Consider the following 22,125-nt stretch of genomic DNA (forward strand, 5'->3'; position numbering starts at 1 on the left):
TTTGATAATGATACTGATTTTACAAAAATTAAACTACTGCAGTCTGGACTGCAATTCAAGGGATCTTTCTTCTATATACCCTTACTTAACTTAATGAAGTACTACATTGTACCCACCGTACCCCTCTTCCTTAATATCCCATATAATTGATAACACAATATAATATGCACAACTAAACTCTTCAAATAATTTTAGTACAGAGCTGGGGACTAATTTCAGCAGCCAAATTGATTGCAGTTGTCATTAACCTAATGTATGGAGCTATGCACTTAACATGGGATCATCCCCAGTATGTGCTTTTCATTTGTTGCTATTAACCCACAGCGGTTACGTTTTCATACGTAATTACTTTGAGTGTTTGAACATTTGTTTTTCTCTTTGAAGCAGTATGTTACAATGTGTAAAAGTAAAATAAAATTCGATGTAATGTGCTTTAATTTAAGATGTTAGGTCACAAAGGTACCCTTTCCTTTGGAAAAGGTGTGTAGACTTTATATAGGCATGTAGATAAGGATATCACTACTAGAGAAAGCAAATGACAGTAGGTAACTAAACATGATTTGAAGGCATGCAAAGTTACCATAATGAACTTGTTTTTGAAGCAAAACATAGGCAACATAATAAAATACTTTGTTTTACTATGCTAATTATGGTACAAAGAGTGCAAGTTATTAAACATAGGATTTTAAAGCAGAACAAGTTGTTATTTTTTGCTGAAGTATAAATAAATGTTTTTGACAAACACTTTTATGAATGTTATTACAATCTTTTTAATATGTATCAATACAGCTTAAGACAATGTTTTTTTTAATTGTTGCATCCTTTGAATGTAAATGACAATTAGCTGCAGAACATGTTAGCCAAATAAAGCCATTTAGCTGGCAATACTTATTCTTGTATTAAACTATTCTCACGGCAATGTAGCACAATCTATTCCAGCATTAATGACAAGGTTGATAAAACCTTGTGCCATTTTATTGCATAGGGATGTTTCCTAAACTTACATTCATTCTTTAAGTGAAGGTTTCTTGATTATTTTTAGCCTCCCAAACATGGTGCAAAATGACAGGTTAGACTTTGTTGAACATCTTGCCAACTCATGTTAACCAGATGCTTAAGAAACTCCTTACTGAATGCAAACAAAGCAGCTGTGAAATATCATCTAACACTTGCCAAAGAAAACTGCTGTGGGTGCCCCTTATGTAATGTAATGCTTACACAGTAGGTAGGACCTGAAATCTCTGTTGTCTATTTGGGTGAAAATGGCACTCCCTGGAACCTACTGTGATTTGAGTTGGTTTGAAGATTAAAAACACAGAAATTTGATCATTCTGAAACAAGTCTGGATCTTCAAGGTCAGTACTGATGAGTAATTGCTGATTGTTTATTGATTATTTGTAATATGTAATTTGTAAGCATGACAGCTGATGCTGATTGCTCACTCCTGAACCTGTTTATTTCACATTTCTTATTAGAAACAACCACATCTCATTGTACTCATGACTATTTTTGGGCATATTATATAAAAATACCAAAGCTATACACAGAAAGCAAAAAATGCAGCATTTAAAACTAAAATGTTTCTAAAAAGTATCTAAAACTCAGGAAGTATTGCATGTATCTCACTTTAAAAAGATACAAGATTCTAAATTCAGATACAAGATACTCGCTACCTAATTTTCAGAATTAGAAATCACTTATTTGAGTATGTCCAGATGCTGATATAACTTGAATAGATTAATGATGACTCTAATCACTCTGGGAAGTTATTACTGCAATGTAAGATGAGCTAATTTTCACTGAAAAATATTATTAAGATCTAAGGCATTTTAAAGTTGTTTTTAAAGTTTTAATAGAACAGCTATTAAAATACTGTATATTCCAGCTATGAAGTTATACCCTCACATTAAGCCATGATAACTCCTTGTTTAAAAAAAAAACAAAGATTATAATAATGATTTCCTAACAGACTTGTTTTTCACTTGGCAGAATCCACTTGGAAAATGGGAAAATTTCATACTGGCTTTTAGCCTGAAGTACTACACTAGCAAAAAGAGACTAGCAAGTAGCTCAGAGTTTGATTTAAACTTTGAAAGCACAACTAGTATCAGGCTTTTAAACCCTGATGCGTGATTGGTATTAAAAAGTCTTCTAAGTGTACAACCACTAACAGCAGTGATTTTTTTAGAAGTTATTGCAGTTTTTTCATCTTGATCTTCAGTTTCATACGGTGACATGTTAGCCTTGGCAGAACCTATGTACCTTCATTTTCTCCAGCTCCTGGAGGCGCTCCTGTAGCTGCTCTTGCAGGGCCTCCTTCTCACTGCTGAGCTGAGAGTTGCGCTCCTTGTGTGTGTGGAGCAGCTCCTTGCACCTCTGCAGCAAATTCTCCTGCCGCTTTACTCGCTGCTGGAGAGCTTCCAGTGTCATTGCTGCATCTCCGCTTCCCCCTAGTGGTGGGAGAGCCAAAGTCTTAACTACATCAGAAGAAACTTCAACTTGTACTGAAATGCAGAACATCAGCCAGGCTATAGACTTCTGAGGCATTTAATAATTGAAATAGAAATTGCATGCTGAACATTGACATTTTTTTCTCAGGAGAGGATTGTATGCAACTTTCAGGGGTTTTGCTTTAAATCATAAAAATGTCACTGATATTTGGAAGCTCAACACCATAGAATGTCCTGCATATTTATCGTTCCTTTTTTTCCATTCTTTTAGAAACATCACATTAATTTGACACGAGGCTGATATGTTTTTCTTGCTCATTTAAAAAAAACCCTGCTAAAGGAGAAACAATGAAAAAATAGAATCAAATATCTTATAAAATTAAAAACAAGGCTGTTGTGATCTATTGCATCTGATCACCAGCTAATGGACCCTGACTACAAAAAGGAATTATAGCCCTTATCACTCCACACATCTAGCATTCTTCTAAAGCAATGATTACACCGCTTTTCAAATATACATTGAGCATGTTAGAAGGCCTACCTTCAGAAAGGCTGGAGGTATCTGTGATCCCTTGTGTGGTGCTCTCTGGGGAAGACTCGGTGTCTCCTGTCTCTGCAGACTGGGGTAATGTCTCACTGTGATCTGAAGCCACCTGGGCAGTCTGCAAACGCTTCTTCATTAGTGCCACCTGTGCAGACAGACAGTACAAACATTAGCATGCAGACATGCACTGCACAAGGTGAAGACCAGCCCAGTCTATATTTGTCAATGGAGAGAGAAAACTTTAATACCAAGTCATTGTGTCATTTATTCCTTCAAGAATTCCCTATCTCTAATGGTGGAATTATGATTCTGAGATACTAAAGCATTCAACAGATCTATTTACCTCATCCAATAACAAACTACCTATTTGTACAATTACCTACAAAAAAAGTCTGTTTTTATGTTTGTATATTCTATGGTCTGTGGAAATTCACTTAAAGTTTAAAAGCTGGGTTTTTTTATTTTTTATGACAAATGAAGAGGACACTTCACAAATAAATGCAGAGCAATACTAGCCCACACCCTATCCTCTCTACCCATCATTCCCCCACCACTTCTACTGCGGAGATCTCCACCTGAGTCTGCAGGACAGTGATGAGCTGGTCCTTCTCCTCCAGAGCAGCATCAAACTCCTCCTGCAAGTGCTTCTTTGCCTGCTGGTCCATCTGTAGCTCCTGGCCATCACAAACAGAAAGCATTTACAATACCAGCGTGCCAGCTCTCTTCACCTAACAGCCAGAAATTCAACGTATTAAAAATGTCATTCTACTATATCTTGATCTCATCAGAGCAGAAAGGGAGGAGTTGCAACCTCAATTGTTAAAAGCATGAGAACAGCTGAAGATGCATGTCTCACGACCTTCCTTCATAAAATAAATTTAAACTTCTTTCATTTTTCTTTTTAACCTTCCAAACAGAGATGCTAATGATTTATTTTTTTACTGTTCTGGGGAAGAGCACTACATTTTATGTTTTAATTTACTTCAAGGTTTCTGGGGCATTACATAATTCCAAATGAAGTATTTCGAGGCTATATTCCTGCTAAAGTCTTATCTGTCCCCAGGCACACATACCTATTGCTTTTTAAGACACAGAAACACTTCTGCTTAAGTGTTTTTGTAGATGAGCTCAAAATATTTGCATCAATTACTATTTTTGTTTATTCCTCACAAATGTACGGTTCTTCAGGTTACAGTGAAAACTGAAAACTATATGCACCAGAATAGTTGAGAAATTACATGTGACATGCCTGAGCTTATCTCTTCCACACCTGCAGCCTTCTGCGCCAATGGCCATTGCCTGCTCAAGCTACAATGATATTCACTAGAATAAGTCTATAAAGCACTCAAAAACAAAAATTTAGGCCTGACCTAATCTATAAATTCTTATTGACCGATTAATTTAATTGCTGATCACAGAAGGCTTGCAATCTGGTAGTACAAACATGTCTCCCTACTCCCTTTTTAACCCACTGCTCCAATGGTAAACCTATGTTGCAGAGTCCTTAATGTAACTACTTTCAAAATCTTATGTCGACTTTTTCTGTAAAAAAGCAATGTTACATGTGTCTTGCACAGCCCCACTGTAGTGAGCAGAATGCATTTTTTCAGCTGGTTTCTTTTTTGCACAAGATGTTGGCTCATTACCATCATCTGTAAAGACTAGTAAAAGTCGGGATGAAGACAGACAACTTGCCTCTCTCAGCTCCCCAATCCTTCGCAGTGCCTTGTCTTGGCTTTGACTTAAAATTGCCTGAAAAGAATCCAATGAATAATTAAATTATACAGTTTTACTTTGTATTCAAGATAGCTATGCAATCTCTACTACTAAATATATTTGCACTTCACTTCAAAACATATATTTTTGGAGAGATCAAAACATTTTATTTTGTCTTTGTACAACACCAGCTGCAACATTAGATAAACCAGGTAATAAGCCACCACCAAAATGGTCATAGTTTTATGACAAAATGCAAGTTATGGCTTAAATATGCAGATTAAAACAGTGGAACAAATAGTTTTGGCATGGTATCTCCATGGAGATATTTATGTTGTCTGCAATAAATGACACTGCAGTGGGAAAACAGACACACAATGGTAAATCTCAAGTTAAGGGCATGTCATAAAGCCTATTAGTCTAAATATCCATAAAAAACAACTGAGGCAAATGCAATTTCTTATTCCCTTGGTTAGAACTGGATTATATGACAGGTGCTTGGCAGGATCAGTGGCTTCTGAAGTACTTGCCGTTTTGAGCAAAGCTCTGGCTTTCTGGGTTGGAAAGAAAACATGTCATGGGTTTTACCATTCTGTTTCTCAGATTTTCCATTTCACATAAATTGTCTTATCTAACACTTGCCTGAAGAGCTCTGATCAAATTGCAGTCCATAACAGACAGGAATTTTATATCAAAACTCTATTTTTCATTCATGTGAATCCTAATAAACATTATGCTTAGTGTTAGGGAAACAAATTGTAGCAGATATGACATGTGTGCCACTGCTTTCCCCCCGGATTATAGATTCTCCATTACAATCTAATGAAAAAGATTTTGCTGTTCACTGAACTAGCCTGTCCGCAGGGCCACATTCCAGAGTCTCTATTCTCTATTGAGAAAGTCTCACCAGACAAGCTTAAAGAAAACTGAAAGAACTGGGTGCTTATCTACTAAAAGCTAATTTCTTCCACTTAGCCACAATCTCATAAAGAATAACCAGTACTATATGTATTTAAGAATGTAGTTAAAAAAGATTTAGCTGTGATTTGTTAGATATGCCTGAATTATCATTTCAAGGAAACTACAGGTGTTACATAAATAATGTCACTTTATCATCAGTTTTAGAGAACATTATTGCACAACTTTGGCTGACATTGCTTACATTAAAAATATTGAAGGCTTCTACTGTAATTTTTCTTAATGCTATTCCTCAGAATTACATGCCTTCATGAACCCATTTCATACACTGCTGAGGAGCAGCCGCCACCTCAGTGACATGCAGCAGCCATAATGTGCCAGAAACACACCTACAGATCAGGAAAAGAACCTGCTTCATCATTCAGGGGGAACTGCAGGGAAAAAGAGTGTTCAAGCCCAGCGAGGAATTTAGCCACAATATTGGTGACAAATTACACTCAAATTGCAAACAACAAAGCACATTCTTCTATAAAACAATTACTTTGGGCTGGCGTGCCTGCAGGTTTTAATTACAAATTAGTCCTTAACAAGCTAAACCAGCTGGATACTGATGTAAATGAACTACTTTAACCAGCTTCTTCCAGTTCTTCAGGTACTGCGACTTTAAAAAAATCTAGAAAACATACAAACACACCAGGCCAACAGCACCAGGAATGGACACCCCTGTCCATGGTAACATGAGAGTATATCAAATGTGATATTGAAAGATTTCCAAATCAAAATCGGTTAATCATGTAGCAATGATGAAAGGAAATTACCTGGACTTTCTCCTTATCTCTCTGTACCGCTCGATAGGCAGTGACAAGCTGAAAGTAAGAAACATAAGGTCAGAAGGCGTTGAAACACTAAAGCTACCGTTTTCTTTCTTTTCAGATGACCATAGAGTTCTGACAGAGTCAACATAGGATGAATGTAAAAATTCAGGGCTTATTTCTCGATACTGGGATGTATATATAAACACATATTTTATTCAGTATACTGTATGCACACCTGATCAAGTTGAAGCCAGCAGACTAGCTTTTCACTTCAAAAGTGTTTAGGTGATTGGCTAGCAAGTGTTCTCGAAAAGTAAACATTAGACCGAAATTATTTTTCACCACCTACCTGGTGAAACCTAACAGAAGTGGTCCATTGCTTGTGCAAACAGGCTGGTGAAATCTGAATTAAGGTGTGAATATTGTCCCCCAGCTAGTAACCTACATGGACTCAATATGTGGACTAAAGGTCAATTAGTTAGAACCAGACTAATAATTTCACCAAAAGCTGTTTTCAATTACTTTGTTTAAATACCCAACACTGGTAAACTAATTCAAACACATTGATTAATTTATATTTTTACATTTTTGAGAAAACTGTCCCTAGGTGGAATGTGTGCATGTTTGTGTCTGTGTGTGCCCTGTGATGGACTGGCATCCCATCCAGGCTGTTTCTTTCCCTGTCGCACATTTGCCCCAGGTTACACCTGTCTTCCGTATCCTGTATCGGCTAAAGCAGTTAGAATATGGAGGGATGGTACACAAATTCTGTTATTTATCGAAAATGGATATCGTCAATGTTGTGGTTCAAGAGCTTAAACCAATGCAGAAATTTAAAAACTCAATTAACTCCTGCGCCTGTACTGCTTGATGAAGGAAAGACAGTCCTCAGTGCCCCACCTCGGAGTACTTTCCCCTGTAGTTGCCCAGACTCCTCTCCATTCTGTGCAACCGATGGAGGAGCTGCTCCTTGGTCAGTGTGTCGACACTGCCCGGGGAGTCCTCTGCCTCGCTCTCTAAGTCCGAAGGGGGGTCAAAGGAGGGCGTCCCGGGGGTGTCCGCCTCCCCCAGGCGGTTGAGAGAGTCCCGCGAAGTGCTGCGCACCAGGTTCTCCCGTGAGGATGAGCGGAACAGGCCATCCTTGGATGGGGAGCGGAACAGAGACTCCATTGAGGGCACGCGGAGCTGGAGCTTCCTCGCGAATGACTGGGGCTCGAGCTTCTAGAGCGGTGAGAGAATCACAGGAGTCAGCCGAGGACCACAAGCACACGTTTTGTAATTATCTGTTGCCAGTCAACCAGACTCACCATTTCTATTTTCCTTCCTATCTATACTTAAGGGATTATTTGTTACTATTTCAGTTCAATAAGTTTGACCTTAACAGTCAAGAATCACTTATTCTGCACTGAAATGCAAATTCTTTTTAAGACCTCAGTTGCATATAAATGAAAAGTGTAAAAGAATAATCAATGTCGTATCTCTAATACACACAGATTGTAAAACGCTAAAATGAGACAACAAAAAAAATAGTAAGAAGATTACTCTTCTGGAATTGTGCAACTGCCCTCACCTTGGGCAAACAGACCAGATCCACCCTTGAGTGGTGGATACAAAAGACAATGGGCTGAGATACTAACCTGAGTTGAGTCCGTCTCATCTCCGTTAACACTGCCAGTTTTTGGAGTTTCTGTGACAGGCTTAGATACATTCTAAGGGAGAACAAAGAACAGTATGAATAATAACTGAACAGTAACAAAAAGGGCAGCCTAGAAGTGTAACAAAAAGGGCAGCCTAGAAGTGTCACAACAACATCCCCAGCCCACTTCCCAATTCTTCATGTTAACAATTACACGTTGAAGCAAATTAGTATTGCTTGAGCACCCCTGAGGCGATATCAGGTGACCTCATGCAACTCGGAACCAAAGGGGTTAAAACTAAAGAACATTTCTACTCTACACAGCCATGAGAGGCAAAAAAAATTAGTAGAGCAGTAACTGAAGACAGAGCAATTGGCATTACTTCATTCTACTACAAAAAAGCTAGCAAAGTTATTAATATTAAAGGGCCTGCGTAGGATAATGTATTTTTTTATTTAGATGAATGCTCCTTTAATGCTGCTGAAACATTCTGCACCTTATATTTCTTACCACTACCTTAAAGTATTTTATAGTCTGGCATGTTTATTGTAGAAATTCAAATCTTCACTAATTCCACTTTTTCTTGTTGGTATGACTTTCTTCAGAGGGCCTAATGAATCACTGCAATATACATTCATGTTTTTATTAGATTCTTACAAAGGAATGATTCCCTAAAATGTCCCAGATCAAAAGTTCTGTAAATATTGGTATATTATTAGCTATTTAACGTGTATTTTGACAATATTATAAGAGTAACTGAATCTGAGGTTAATAGCATTTCTTAGACTGTATTTTAAACAAGAAAATACATTAAATGTTTTAAAACATGTCTTCTACAATTAGATTATTCTGAATGAATTGCTGCAGTGCATTAATATCATGAGTGAAGCACAGAGAATGAATTAATTGGGGCTAGCATCTGGCAAAAATAATTTCTACCTCATCAAATATAAAGGAACGCATACCACTTCCATAATGAACCAGCTATTTTTTTTATTTTACTGACAATGGATAAAGGGAATGGATGGAAACAGGTGAAGTGAACATACAAGGTACAGTATTTAAGGTACGAAATTGCTATTAATTAAATTAACTTTCTAATTGATGTACAAACAGAAAAGCAACAGACCAGTTCTATAGTTAGGAAATCACAGGTTTGAATCCAGGCTGAGACCCACACAGCTTGCTATTGGGAATATCATAGGCTCAGAAGTGCTGGACAGCCATGTTATAGAAAACGCCCAGGACCTGCAGGAATGGACTGGGTCAGAGAGTAATATCCATCTTCATTTTGGCACTCAGATCTGAAAATATACTGTATTAGGACTCTGGCATGTTGTTTCCAGGGCAGATGGATTCTAAATATGCAGCTGCGAAAAACATCTAATGCAGCAACAAAAATCTTGATCAGAAGTTAAGAAAGAACATATACTGTATTTTTGACAAGCACTAAAATTAAACAGTTTTTTTTACTCAAGTCTTTATCAAACTCATGATTGTAATATATTTCATGTTTTGTTGGGAAATCACTACTTAAACAGCTTGTGTGCCTTTAATAACCTTGTGAAGGCAGAAAGTGTAGACTGGATTCCTAAAATTCCACCGGTGAATGGCTCTGTTACAGGTTTGTCTTGCATGTCAGAAAGATCGGCACAGACTAATAGGTCACACCCTGAGATTGAACAATGAATTACCCAAGCTCAGGTTTGCTACAGCCAAATGTTACCCAGGCACTAAGCGCAAAGACTGCAAATGTTCACAAAAACATGTCAAAAGAATTTAAATTCCCTTCATACTAGTCTCAAAGTTTAATTTTCATGGCATGAAATTGATTAGGTAAAACAATTCCACAGGTCTTCAATGAGAAAATGAAGGGCACTGCATTCACCATTCGTGATTTTGAAATAAAAACCTAAATGTTGAGAAGTGCTTACTGTTATAGAGTATATCAAGATGTCTTTTGTAAGGTGGACTTCAAGATTGGGTGTGATAAACACATTGTAACAAAACTTTATTATAATAAAGTGCATAGTTCACAAATCTTGCCAATATGAAGTAACAGAAAAGAGCAAAAGCTAACATTTTGTACTGTTTCACTCAATTTAAGGCTTTGATCTGGCAAAAATACCTGTAGATAGGTTTTGAGCGCTTCCAAAATATTACTTTGTAGTAATTAATGTGTCATAGGTCCTGCAGATATTTTCTCTCCAGAGATCTACATTCCTACTTGACATGTACAATTGATCTATGATGCAAACCCAGAGCTTTGTGGAGAAAATTAAAAAAGAGGCCAATCTCTGTCCAAAGTGCTAAGCTCTGCTCTCTGACTGTGAAGGGGGAGTGTCACAAAAAACACAATTCCAGCACAAGGGACATCAGAGGGAGAACCCTAGAAAATGTTTTTTTGAAGGATCGCGGGGTGGCGAGGTTACTAAGAGCACAGGGAGACATTCATTCCTTTAGCTATGCCACACAGTAAAGGAATAGCAAAATATAAACCAGCAAACTGCAAAAAGCACACAAGCACTAAGGTACTTTCGTTTTTCTTTTATTTACATACTGGTCCATCAGGTTTAGTGCAGGGTTAGAGAGGTGAGATGCCTTGGAGTAAGAGAGATAGAGAAAGGAGCAGGTTGCAAGCAGTGAGTTTTTTAAAATTTAGCTACAAGGGCTCTCCTACCCCACCATAAGGCATCGCTGGAGAGGGTGGGGCAAGGTTGGGGGGTGGGGACTCACCACACTGGCAATCTGAGTCGCTTTAGGTCGTTTGGTATGGTCCAGAGCAAAGATAGTATATTCAGACAGAAAAGCAGGCTCTGCTATCATCCCGGCTAGCAGCTGCCTCAGTCAGTGCAATTAGCAGGGTGGGAAGAGGGAAACAAAGAGCAATGAGAAAACAAAAAAAACACGAAATTGTACAGAAGAAGGTATTCAACTCCAAAACTAACCACTGATGAGATGCTCAAGGCTTTCATGGAAAAAAGAAAAATAAACAAAACAGTGATTCCCAGAAAAAGTACCTAGATTTACTTGTTTGTCCTCACCAATTGAATGCCTCTTCTATTTCTTAGTTCACAAGTTATAAAATAGATCAGAAAAACCTAGATGTTCTGAAGATGGAAAGAAGCAGGAAAACATGTTTAAGAACTACAAAAAACCTGCAAAATCAATCAAGTGGTTCAAAAACATTAAGGCTTATCCTTTTCATTAGTATAGAATGCCTGTTAATTCAGTGTAACATTGTAAGTACTTTTCTTCTGTCAATACAATGCATCTTCTCCCATTCTGAGAACAGCTATCTGAGTCTCATCACAAGTCAACAGTAATAACTGCAGGAGGCCACTGACCGTATCAGCTGATGAAGGACTGAAGTGACTGAAGATTTTTAAATCCCTTTGACCAAATGAAAAGGCAGCTGTAGTGTTCTGTGCTGCAGTTCAATTATCTTCTGATCTGAGCTACAGAAACTTACGGATGCAGCCATTCAAAATGTACGGTACAACCCCGTACTGCGCAAAATTATCCACAGTTCGCCCTGTTGTACCGCAGTACGTGATTGGCTGGCCAAAATGACCGACAGGGGCACTCGTGGTGCATTGGTTGTTAGTGAAACAGTTTAATCATTTAATCTCTTACTGTGCATGTTTTAATACACTAAATATTGAATACTTATATGGAATTTTACAACTAAAGGGAAATTTTAGTAGCTGAGCATAAAAAGAAGAGGAGCATAACGTGTCTGAAGGTCATAAACGAAAATTAATTGAGGAAAATAAACATGTAAACTGTATATGGCTGTAGTTTAAATATAAAAATACACACCAGTATTCCACTTTCTTCCTAAACATTTTAGGATTCAAAGTCTTTCATTCAGTTACATACTGTGGTTATTTTGGAAAAGTTTTTACGTGTTCCTTCTGACTATATTAAGTTTATATATGCCATAAAAAGTTATAATGTTTTAACATTTTCTATGAATATTTGTGCTCGTTATCGCAGTAAAAAATGCATACTTTTTATAACTTGATTAATAGGGAATATAATATGGAATCACGTTTCTAAAGAAAATAATAATGATATAATTATATGCATATACTGTAGCTCAGCTTATCACAGTAGTAGACTTTCGTTGTAAATGTCTGCATCAGTTGAACTCATTCACCTGTGATTAAGTGTGTGGTGCAATGGCTTAGGCATGTGACTTGCATGCTGGAGGTCGGGGTTCGAACCCAGCTGTCACCATGAGATTTCTTTTAACAAATAAACAGTTCTTTGAAAAACTGAAATAGCAAATATTATGGACAGTATATTGACATTTTTTATATTTCTAAATATCACAACATGTTCGAAGCTAAGTGATTTATTAATAACGACAAATAATTTCAAACTGCTACTGTACTGCCACTACAGTACAGCTTGTGGGAATTACATTTATTTGTCCTGCATCAAAGTTTAACTTGCTCAGAGCGCCCTACATTACAAACTCCAAGCGTTTCATTTTGTCTTATTGCTACAATATCGACAGCAATGTAGTTAAAAGGAACAGGTCAAAATGTTTCCAAAATAACTACAAGTGAACGAGTTGAGGGATTTGATGATAATAGAGAAATCATAACAATGACCCCGTGTTGCTAATCATGCATTCTCAACTTTACTGTAATCCACTTTCTTTGTAAACATGTTTTATTTTTAATTTGACTCATACACACATGATGAATTTTGAGAGAGTGATTGATGGAGACAAGATGGAGGGTCTTGTCAAAACTACATTCCCCAGAATGCAGTGGGAAATAATGTCAGTCACCCTCAGTCACCTGACCAGCTGACGCATTGCATCAGAGAGACTGACTGAAGGATTAGCCCATTAAGAGCGATTTTGTTTTTAAAACAACCTGATGGGAAGGAAAAGTGCCCTCAGTCATTTTTTTCACTGACAGACAAAATAGAACAATGTAGAGTACATAACGTGGTTATGTATCGGGAATGTTTGCAACTGTTGCGATAACTGTACAGTATATGCTTTTGGGAACACATTCATTTTCGTGCAGGTAATTGCTCACTTCTGCTGCCGTAGAGTGTTTTGGAATCTACATGCTCTCCCTGCATAGTTATCGACAATGAAAATGTCTCTGGAATAGGTATACTGTATAAACGATAAAGCGGAGGCTATGGAGAAAACGGAAAGCAACTGGTTTGACGTGTACAGTAAATGTGACACCTGTGGTGCGTTGAGTGCATATCCTACAGTGTGAACGCATTTGCAAGGCTATTAAAAAAGTGTATGGAGGAGTGTCAGCTGTCAAGGAGAGCACCCCCCCTCCCTTTCCCTTTTTATACAATTTATAACCCTTCTTCCCTCCTTTGTTTAACTTAAAGAATTTCGCAAATAAATCCTTAATCACAATACCATCACTTAATATATCCAGATACATAAATTCACACCAGATCCAACAACAAGCTATAATAGTGGACTATTTTTATGTATTTTTATGTATTCAAGAAACAAACTGAAAGTAATACTCTGATCGCGCTTTGAACCACTGGGTGCAGTGCTTTGTCCATTACCACTACAAGTACAAAAGTTTTTTAAACTTAAAAGAAACGGATGTCAACATTTTTCCAAAAATGTCCACCTGTGATATTTTAGCTGCTTAGTTACAAGATTCCATATTCATATAACTATCAAATGATGTTAAATCACTACAACATTTATCTTTTTACAATAACAGCAAGCAATGTTCTTACTATGTATTCTTAGAAAAAGATAAAACCATTATAGCTTTTTATGAAGTACAATATAAGCTTAATAATGTTAGAACAAAGCATGTTAAAACCAGAACCCACTAAGTTACGAAGTTAAAGACTTTGATGCATAAAATATTTATGATGAAGGCAATGAAAGCAATCTTGCTTTTATAAAATATATTGACTTTTTAATGTTTAATGATTAACATGCTGTAAGACACAGTTTAAAATTACTAAAAGTCTAAAGAGTATACAACTTAAATTCTTAATTGGAAAAAGATTGTCCCTCTGCAGTGACCGGGATTCGAAACCGGGGGTTTTCTGGTGACAGCTCAAATGCTGTACATGAGACGTTAAGCTTTATTAGCTCCACCTAGTGGTTTTACAAGGTGCTCCCGGATACCTTTATCATAATTCAATTAAAATGCGGTATAACGCGGTATGATGCACCATGCCTACCGCGTTTTAACGCAGCTTACTCCGTGCATTTTGAATTGCAGAACTGACAGACCTGACACATCTAAAGACATGCCTTGCGGGGCATAAGCTCCAGTGTATCCGATCAAGTTCAGCTGCTGAAATATTCCATCTGCTGCCTCCTTTCGCAACAACAGTAAAACTTTACATCCACATGTGCCAATTTCATGTAATTCAAAGTACTGCCTGTTCAGGCCTCTCTTCCCAAAACTTTTCCAAAATTCTTAGGTCCTGGTAAAAGAAAGACTGACTAGCTGTTTTTGTGTTTGCAATTGAATACACTGAAAAGGAAACATTTTGATGTCTTGTTGTTAATCAATAGAAGAAGAAATTAAAAAAGAATATTTGGATTTTATAAAGTTCACCCAGTTAAATAGACATAAGTGGCCGTTCCTTAGTGTGGAATCAGGCTAATGAGCCTCACAGTTTTTTTCAATGCATAAAAGACTACCGCTTGGAGGAATCCATCAATTACAGTATTTTTATTCTCCATTCCTCTGTCCATCAGCATTCAAGTGATAAACCCAAAGGAATAAAGTCCAGGCAAAACAAATCAAGCACAAAATCTTGATGATACACTAGATGCAAATAGAAACCCCCTGGGTCCTTGAAATCAGATATATTACCACTGCTGAGATATTATAAGTTATACAAACAACAATCTTAGCAATTAAACTGTAAAAATCAAAACTTTCAGAACCACCTCAACAATTTAAAATGTAGAGACAATTTCCAGGTATATAGATCAAGAAAGTCAGTTTTGCTACAGTCTTTGAATGGTTCAGATCTCAGGAGTTGAAGACTTTGTAAAGGTGAGCTCTGTGTTAGGTTAAATTGTCTAGGTTTCAAAGAAACTGAAACAGGCAATAAAAACCAGGACAGCAAATTGTGAAAACATCAGGATATATCTTTGAGTGGTATCTCTTGGTTCATACATGTGAAAAGCTGAGGTCAAAAATCAGTTGATCATTCCCAATTTCTGCATTACATGTCACCAAAATTTAAACAAACAAGGTTTCATCTGTCTTGAATGTAAACTTCAAAGACAGAACTTGGAACACGTTTCTAAAGAAAAAGTAATTCAACACTTTCAGGCATCCAATACCAATCAAACATCCTAGTAAAACAGAAGCTGGAAAAGGTTTAAAACTGTGACTTTTGACCTCAGAGTGGTTCTAAGCTTACTTTAGACTTTAGTTTAATTTGCCCAATCCACTAAACTTACAAAAGTAATTAGCAAGGACCTTATACTATATTATGCACTATATCAACTACCCTAAGCTCTGAGGCTATATAGTGCAATCTATGATAACAGATGAAAGTGAGAGAGGAAATAAGTAATTTTGTCAACACTCTGCTTTGTTGTTTTTCCCCATTTTATTCTAAAACCGAATAATAAAGTTATTATCTTTGCTAAGAATTGCACAAAATCTGATTACTAGAAAATGACATCCAGACCTAGAATATATTATTAATTTACACTCCAGCTAAAAAAAGAACCTACACTATTTGGGATAACTATTTTATTAAATGTGTTGAGCATATAATAAAGTTACAGACAACTGCAAAGCAATTTCATCTAAAGACTACAAAATGTGCAAGACAAAATACAGGACTACAAGATTATGGAATTTATCAAAATAGATGATTTCAACCTGCTTGTGTTCCAGAAGTCAAATTCATCCATTCGTTATCAGAAAGCCACTTAGTCCCACTAAGACCTGAGTCTATACTCTCACCTAGGTAGGATACGTTCTTTAGGAAATACATCAGTCAAAAACAGCATCAGTTGTCTGAAAATCAGACAGCATAAACAATGGTGTTGAGCTGTGTTGAATTCTGAATAATATATACTAAATATGTACTAAATGCTTTTCTGGATTGATTCCAATAGAAAGTCACATATCTAAACAACATTTAAAATAATGATCACATAACCTTTGCTATTCTTAAAAACAATACTGCCATTAGATCCACTTAAAAAATGGCTGTTTGAGTTGCTAAACTTAGAAGCATTATACTCTAAAGGGATTTGCAAAGATGCAAAAGATGCACAAGCATCAGGTTCCTTCCACTGGATCATTACCTTGTATTACCAGTATTATTTTTTATTTATACAGTACTCCTAATGCGTTTAGATGCCAAAGGCAATCTAAACTTAAAATGCCATTATCACAAGCGATCTATATTAAAAAGAATTACTGAACTATAGAAATGATCAGTAATGTTATGATTTCTATTGTAAACACTCATTCAAGAAAACATGTACAAAAACATGAGCTAGACAGTATTATGACTGTAATTTTTGAGCACCAATACATATTCAATATATCATTGGTCAACAACCTCTGGACATCCCAGTAAGCAGGACAATGGCTTTAGCTGAAATACACATTTTGTGGAGAAGGAGTCTGTTAAAAAAATTCTAGCTTGTCCAGCTTATAGCTTGTAACAGGCACTGCAAAGTCACTCACCTTTCATGCTCGCCTGTTAATTGTTTTTTCTAATTTGCCTGAAACCCTTAGCAACTCCATTAGTGCAAACTGCAAACAGCCATTACTAATGCATTATCACAGTTCATTTTTATACTGTATCACTGCAGAGATCCTGGCCACCACTTCTCTCAGTGTCAGTTTTGATTTAGTAAGTTATTTTAATTGCAAGACATTGTGCAGCTAAAACCTAAAGCTTTTACTAGTTCATCTGGAAGCTAAACAGAATAGTTGAACTTAAAAAAACTAATCAAAAATGTATTTACCACAATTCCAAAATCTCAGCGTTTCCAACAGTTTCCACTGAATAACTTAAAGCAAAGCTTTTCAAGACAGTGTTTCATAAGTAATGGTCTAAGTCACGGTAAGAGGCAATGGAATATTTTTAATCAAATAGAAGCATAGAAAAAGACAAGAAGCCATGTGCAGCTTGGAGAAGCTTACCTCTCTGTCATCAGGAGAGATGGTGCTTTCATCCTGCCGGAGTGTGAGGGACGAGGTACGTCCTCGAGAGCCTGCAGGTGGCGCTGTGGGGACGGCAGGGTTCTGCAGGGATGACAGATGCTTACTGATAACTCAAAGACATTCCTTCAGGCCAGCTCACTACCAGTCTACTGATTCAACACATCGGGGCCAGAATTGAAGACCCCTTAAAACAAATAATAACTTCATATATTATATATGTAATGTATTTGTTGGGTAATTGAAAAATTCCACTTAATTTAAATTATACTAATCTGTATAAATAACATTGCTTGTCATTTATTCCTTATGCCTGCATAACATAAGGTCTCTCCCTGAATACATTTCTAAAAATAAAAAGCTGGGAGGATAAATATTTGGACCTTAGCTGATAAGACTAAGATCACATTTTTTGGTTCCTCCCATGAATTAAATTTAATCAAAGCTATAACTATGTCAATTGGCAGCACTGCCCTTGAGTTTCAACCCATAATGAAGAATTCGTGGTCAACTTTTGATACTGAATTTACTTTTAAATGCAGAATACTGTAAAGACTGTGTGGAGTTTGTATGTTCACATGCTTTATCTTCAGGTGCTCTGGTTTCCACCCACAGTCAAAACACATACTGGTAGGCTAACTGTCTTCAGGGTGAGCCAGCCTTGGTGTACGTGTGTACATGTCTGTGTCTGCCCTGCAATGAACTGGTATTTTGTCTATGATGTATCCTGCTTTAAATCTGCTGCTTGCCGGGATAGTCTTTGGCTCCACCACGACCTTGTATTTAATAAAGCGGTTAGAAAATGGATGGAATGTTTTTTTCCTTCTGAAAAATATTGCTATACCTTCTGGGTTGACAGCTAAAAAGCTGTGATATCCTACTTGCAGGAATCTAGACTCCTAGGTTCTCAATGGAAGTGCTCTCCTGTACCTACCAGATATGTTTATCTACACCCTGATAAAGTTTTTATCATGTGCATTGTTTTACATGTCTCGCTTTAATATGAATTATTTCTAAGTGGTGATAATCTTTGTTGAGTGCATGTCTCCACTTACTTGCTGTGTTTTGGAAAATGTTTTAAGAAAAATCTACTTAATAGTGGATATATAAAAACTTCAGAAAAAAGGACACTCTTCCTATCCTGCCTGTGTAGATATGTATTCCTACTGATCAGAGAATATAATTCAGATGTACTCTGATGGAAGTCAGGGAGTCCACTTCAACAACAAGGATAATTAACTCCCCACACTCACTACAACATGCAAATAAATGCAATTTATGTCCAGTCATGAGTATACTTCTTCATAATTTCCCTTAGGTCTCATTCTTGAGCAAGATGTAGACCACTGACCATTCACCTTTAAGTATTCTGAACTCTTTTCTTGAGGCACTACAGTAAGAACTATTATATTCAAAAAGGCACACAGTGTTGTATTTCAGGTCAAGCTTCTTGCTTTACTTGAAGCCAGCAGCCATATCAACCTGCAACTTACAACTGGCAACCCAATGAAGCGAAGTAGGCATGATCCTTGTCAGTACCAGTATGGGAGACCTCCTGGGAAAACTTAAAAGTTGTTGCTGGAAGAGGTGTTAGTGGGGGCAGCAGGTGGCACTCTCCTTGCTGCCTATGTGGGTCCTAATGCCTCAGTATAGTGACAGGGACACTGCACTGTAAAAAAAAAGGCACTGTCCTTCAGATGAAACCGAGGTCCTGACTCTCTGCGATCAATAAAAATCCCAGGGAGTTTCTCAAAAAGAGTGGGGTGTAACCCCGGTTTCCTGGCCAAATTTCCCATTGGCCCTTACCAATCATGGCCTCCTAATAACCTCCATATATGAATGGGCTTCATTACTCTGTTCTCCTCTATACTAATAGGTGATGTGTAGTGAGTGTTCTGGCGCACTGTGGCTGCTGCTGCTTCATCCAGGTGGATGCTGCAACTTGTTGGTGGTGAAGGGGAGTCCCCATTACCTGCAAAGCATTTTCAGTGGAGTATCCAGAAAAGTGTTATATTAGTGCAAGCAATTTTTATTATTATTATTATTATTATTATTATTATTATTATTATTATTATTACTACTACTCTCTCTGGCATAATCCCTTAAAATCCAATAAAGTTGTGTTTAATTATTAAAAAAAATGAAAACTCTTATCTGAGTCTACAGGATATGAATTGGTTACCTTTTACACTGTTTAAGATAGCTATAACTGGCTGCTCCTTTTCTTCACCTGATTTGCTCAAGGTGTGTCTAACATTGGTATGGACTAAATTTTCTTTGAGATTACGCATTGTTTGGATTTAAAAAAAAAACACTCAGTTTCAGGACTAAGACACAAATGTATCTTCCAAGCTTGACATCCTTTGAAACATATGGTCAACATGTACGAATACAATCAGGTTATCTTCATGCAATTCACACTCAGCAGCTGAAAGGTTATGTGACATAAAGCAAAAGCTTTATAACAATGAGGCAAAGCAATGAACACATTGTTGCACAACCTAATTAAACCAAAAACTAAATTTAGTAAAATGTAGTAACTGTAACATATGTTGAAGATTAGAGATTATTCTATGTAAGGCAAGGTGCGAAAGCAATGATAAAGCAAACAGAATACATAAAATATATTTGCTTGGGTATATAGCAAAAGGCATGTATTGTGGAAAAAGGCTACGTAATTTAGAATATTTTTGTTCTATTCTGTTCAATTTTGGTTATCATAGCAAAAAAAAGGAGGATAAACATCTTCAGTCTAGAAAAGAGCAGGCTTGATTTAAGTATATAAAATCAGAATAGGAGATAATTTCATATCCTGTAGTGAAACAATGATACCATGTCATAATTACAAACAAAATGAAGGAGGGAGAACTGAAAAGTATTGTTTACATACAGATACAGCCATTTAAAATGCACATCAAAACTTGTGTCTGTGGTAAGCTAGGTGCACTGTACTGTAGTATGATTCGGCTTGGCAAATTTAACTTTTCACTGCCCAGAGAAGATCAACAAGTGGCACTTATGGTGCATTAGATGTTAGTGAAACCACTTAATACAAAATATTAAAATCTAATTCTGGTATTTTGGGTATTTTAGTTAAATAAATGTTGGTGGCTGAAATTAAAAATAACGAAAGTATAATAACATTTCTGAACATCACTAACAACATTAATTTCTTAATATAAATATTATATATTTATAAAATGGTATTGGTAGCCGAAAATAAAAAATAAGGCTCATAGCAGTATTCCACCTTCTTCATAAACATCTTCTGCATCAATTTTTTTTACTGGGTCATTTGCTGTAGTTATCTGATGTGCTCATTTTAACTAAACTTCCCATGAACACTCACTGTTTTAATCATTGTAATAGAAAATAAACATTTGTAGAAAATGGAAAAAGCAACACTTGCAGTTTTTAATTTAGCTCATCCAACCAGAGTGACACATTGGCAGTTCAGCAGTAGAATTCCCACCTGCCACATAGGAGAGTGGGGTTTGATTCCCAGCAAACGCACAAATATCAACAAAGCCCCCCCTTGGGCATAATAAAAAACTAATTTTCTAATAATAAAATACAATAAATGATAGGTATACTACATTGACATTTTTATTAATTTTATATATCAGAGTATTTTAAATAATAACTAATAAGAAATGCAGTAAGAACATGCATGAACCTCCATAGAGTTAGCAAACGTGAATACAGCCACAGGAGGGGAAAAGAAAACCTGATTTACCGGTTATCGGCTTTAAAATCATACAGTATCATATTTTAAAGCAAACAAACATGTACAGTAAAAAAAACAAAACAGGAGCCAAATTAAAATAAGTTTTTTTTGAATAACCATCGATCATGTACTGTACATTAAGTTGCATTGCAGAGAAGTACTTTTAAATCTTAGATATTGCAATTTGCCATTGTTAAATTATATACTATCCAATGAAAACAAAATTAAAGTAAAAATTAGACCAAAAAACTTCAAAACTTAATTTAGCGGATGTTCAGCTCACTATTATGTGAAACTACTGTGCATCACCAGTTTTACTGGAGACATACTGTATCAGATATTACACAGAAAAGACATTTTTATTAAAATTCATCTGGTGGTAATTTTATTGATAATTAGTTCAATTGTCCATTACACCAACAAAGTAGCATTAAAAAGACTACAAACAAAGATTAAAGATATGTGATGTTAGGAAACGGTGTTCACATCTCCCTGAACCCCCCTCCACCCCCTTCTCCCCTGTGAGGATGAGGAGGCTGGGAACCCCTTCTGAGTGAAAAGTTACCAAGGGCTGCAAGTGCAAAGGTTGAGACAGGGGGAGGAGAGATGCAACAGAAAAAAACAGAAAAAAGAGGGATTTGATATTATAAGACAGTCAGTGAGTTATACTTTACCTGACTATCATGTTCTTAAGCATGAGTATACAGTCATGTGAAAAAGAAAGTACACCCCCTTTTTCAATTCTATGGTTTTACATATCAGGGCATAAATAACAATCGTCTGTTCCTCATCAACTTCTATAATAAGACAAATCTAGCTCAGATAACAGACAACACATAACAGATTTCACTATGTCATTATTTATTCAATAAAAAGCAAGCCAAAATGCAGAAACCATGTAGAAGAATTAAGTACAACCTCACCGCTTCCATAGGAATTAAGAAATGCACTTGATTAGCCGATCATCAGGAAGTGTGACCACCTATATAAAAGCAGAACGTTTGGCAGTTTAGTGATCTGGAGCATTCAGGTGTGTGTTAACACCATGCCAAGGAAAACATCAGCAATGAACTCAAAGAAGCAATTGTTGCTGCTCATCAATCTGGGAAGGGTTATAAGGCCATTTCCAAACAATTTGAAAA

At 36.6% G+C, this 22,125-nt stretch overlaps 1 protein-coding gene across 7 annotated transcripts in view; it reads right to left on the minus strand.

The window, feature by feature from the left end:
• Nucleotides 1-22,125, minus strand: part of golga4 (golgin A4) — an 81,414-nt gene that overhangs the window by 53,637 nt on the left and 5,652 nt on the right. For 5 of the 7 annotated variants that reach the window (XR_015925727.1, XM_088601485.1, XM_088601483.1 and 2 more), the window contains exons 2-10: nucleotides 17,239-17,340; nucleotides 10,817-10,918; nucleotides 8,081-8,152; nucleotides 7,344-7,664; nucleotides 6,447-6,494; nucleotides 4,690-4,746; nucleotides 3,570-3,668; nucleotides 2,992-3,139; nucleotides 2,263-2,450 (exon numbers count right to left, since the gene is read on the minus strand). Coding sequence is in view for 6 of the 7 variants with exons in the window: in XM_088601485.1 (XP_088457611.1) it covers nucleotides 2,263-2,450; nucleotides 2,992-3,139; nucleotides 3,570-3,668; nucleotides 4,690-4,746; nucleotides 6,447-6,494; nucleotides 7,344-7,664; nucleotides 8,081-8,152; nucleotides 10,817-10,918; nucleotides 17,239-17,340 (1,137 nt within the window). In the remaining variant the exon portion in view is untranslated. The remainder of the gene's footprint in view (nucleotides 1-2,262; nucleotides 2,451-2,991; nucleotides 3,140-3,569; nucleotides 3,669-4,689; nucleotides 4,747-6,446; nucleotides 6,495-7,343; nucleotides 7,665-8,080; nucleotides 8,153-10,816; nucleotides 10,919-17,238; nucleotides 17,341-22,125) is intronic. The other 2 variants (XM_088601484.1, XM_088601486.1) reach the window with 2 other exon arrangements.

Source organism: Lepisosteus platostomus, chromosome 12 (assembly GCF_059453375.1).
Source record: "Lepisosteus platostomus isolate fLepPlt1 chromosome 12, fLepPlt1.hap1, whole genome shotgun sequence".
In the NCBI taxonomy this organism is placed as follows: domain Eukaryota; kingdom Metazoa; phylum Chordata; class Actinopteri; order Semionotiformes; family Lepisosteidae; genus Lepisosteus; species Lepisosteus platostomus.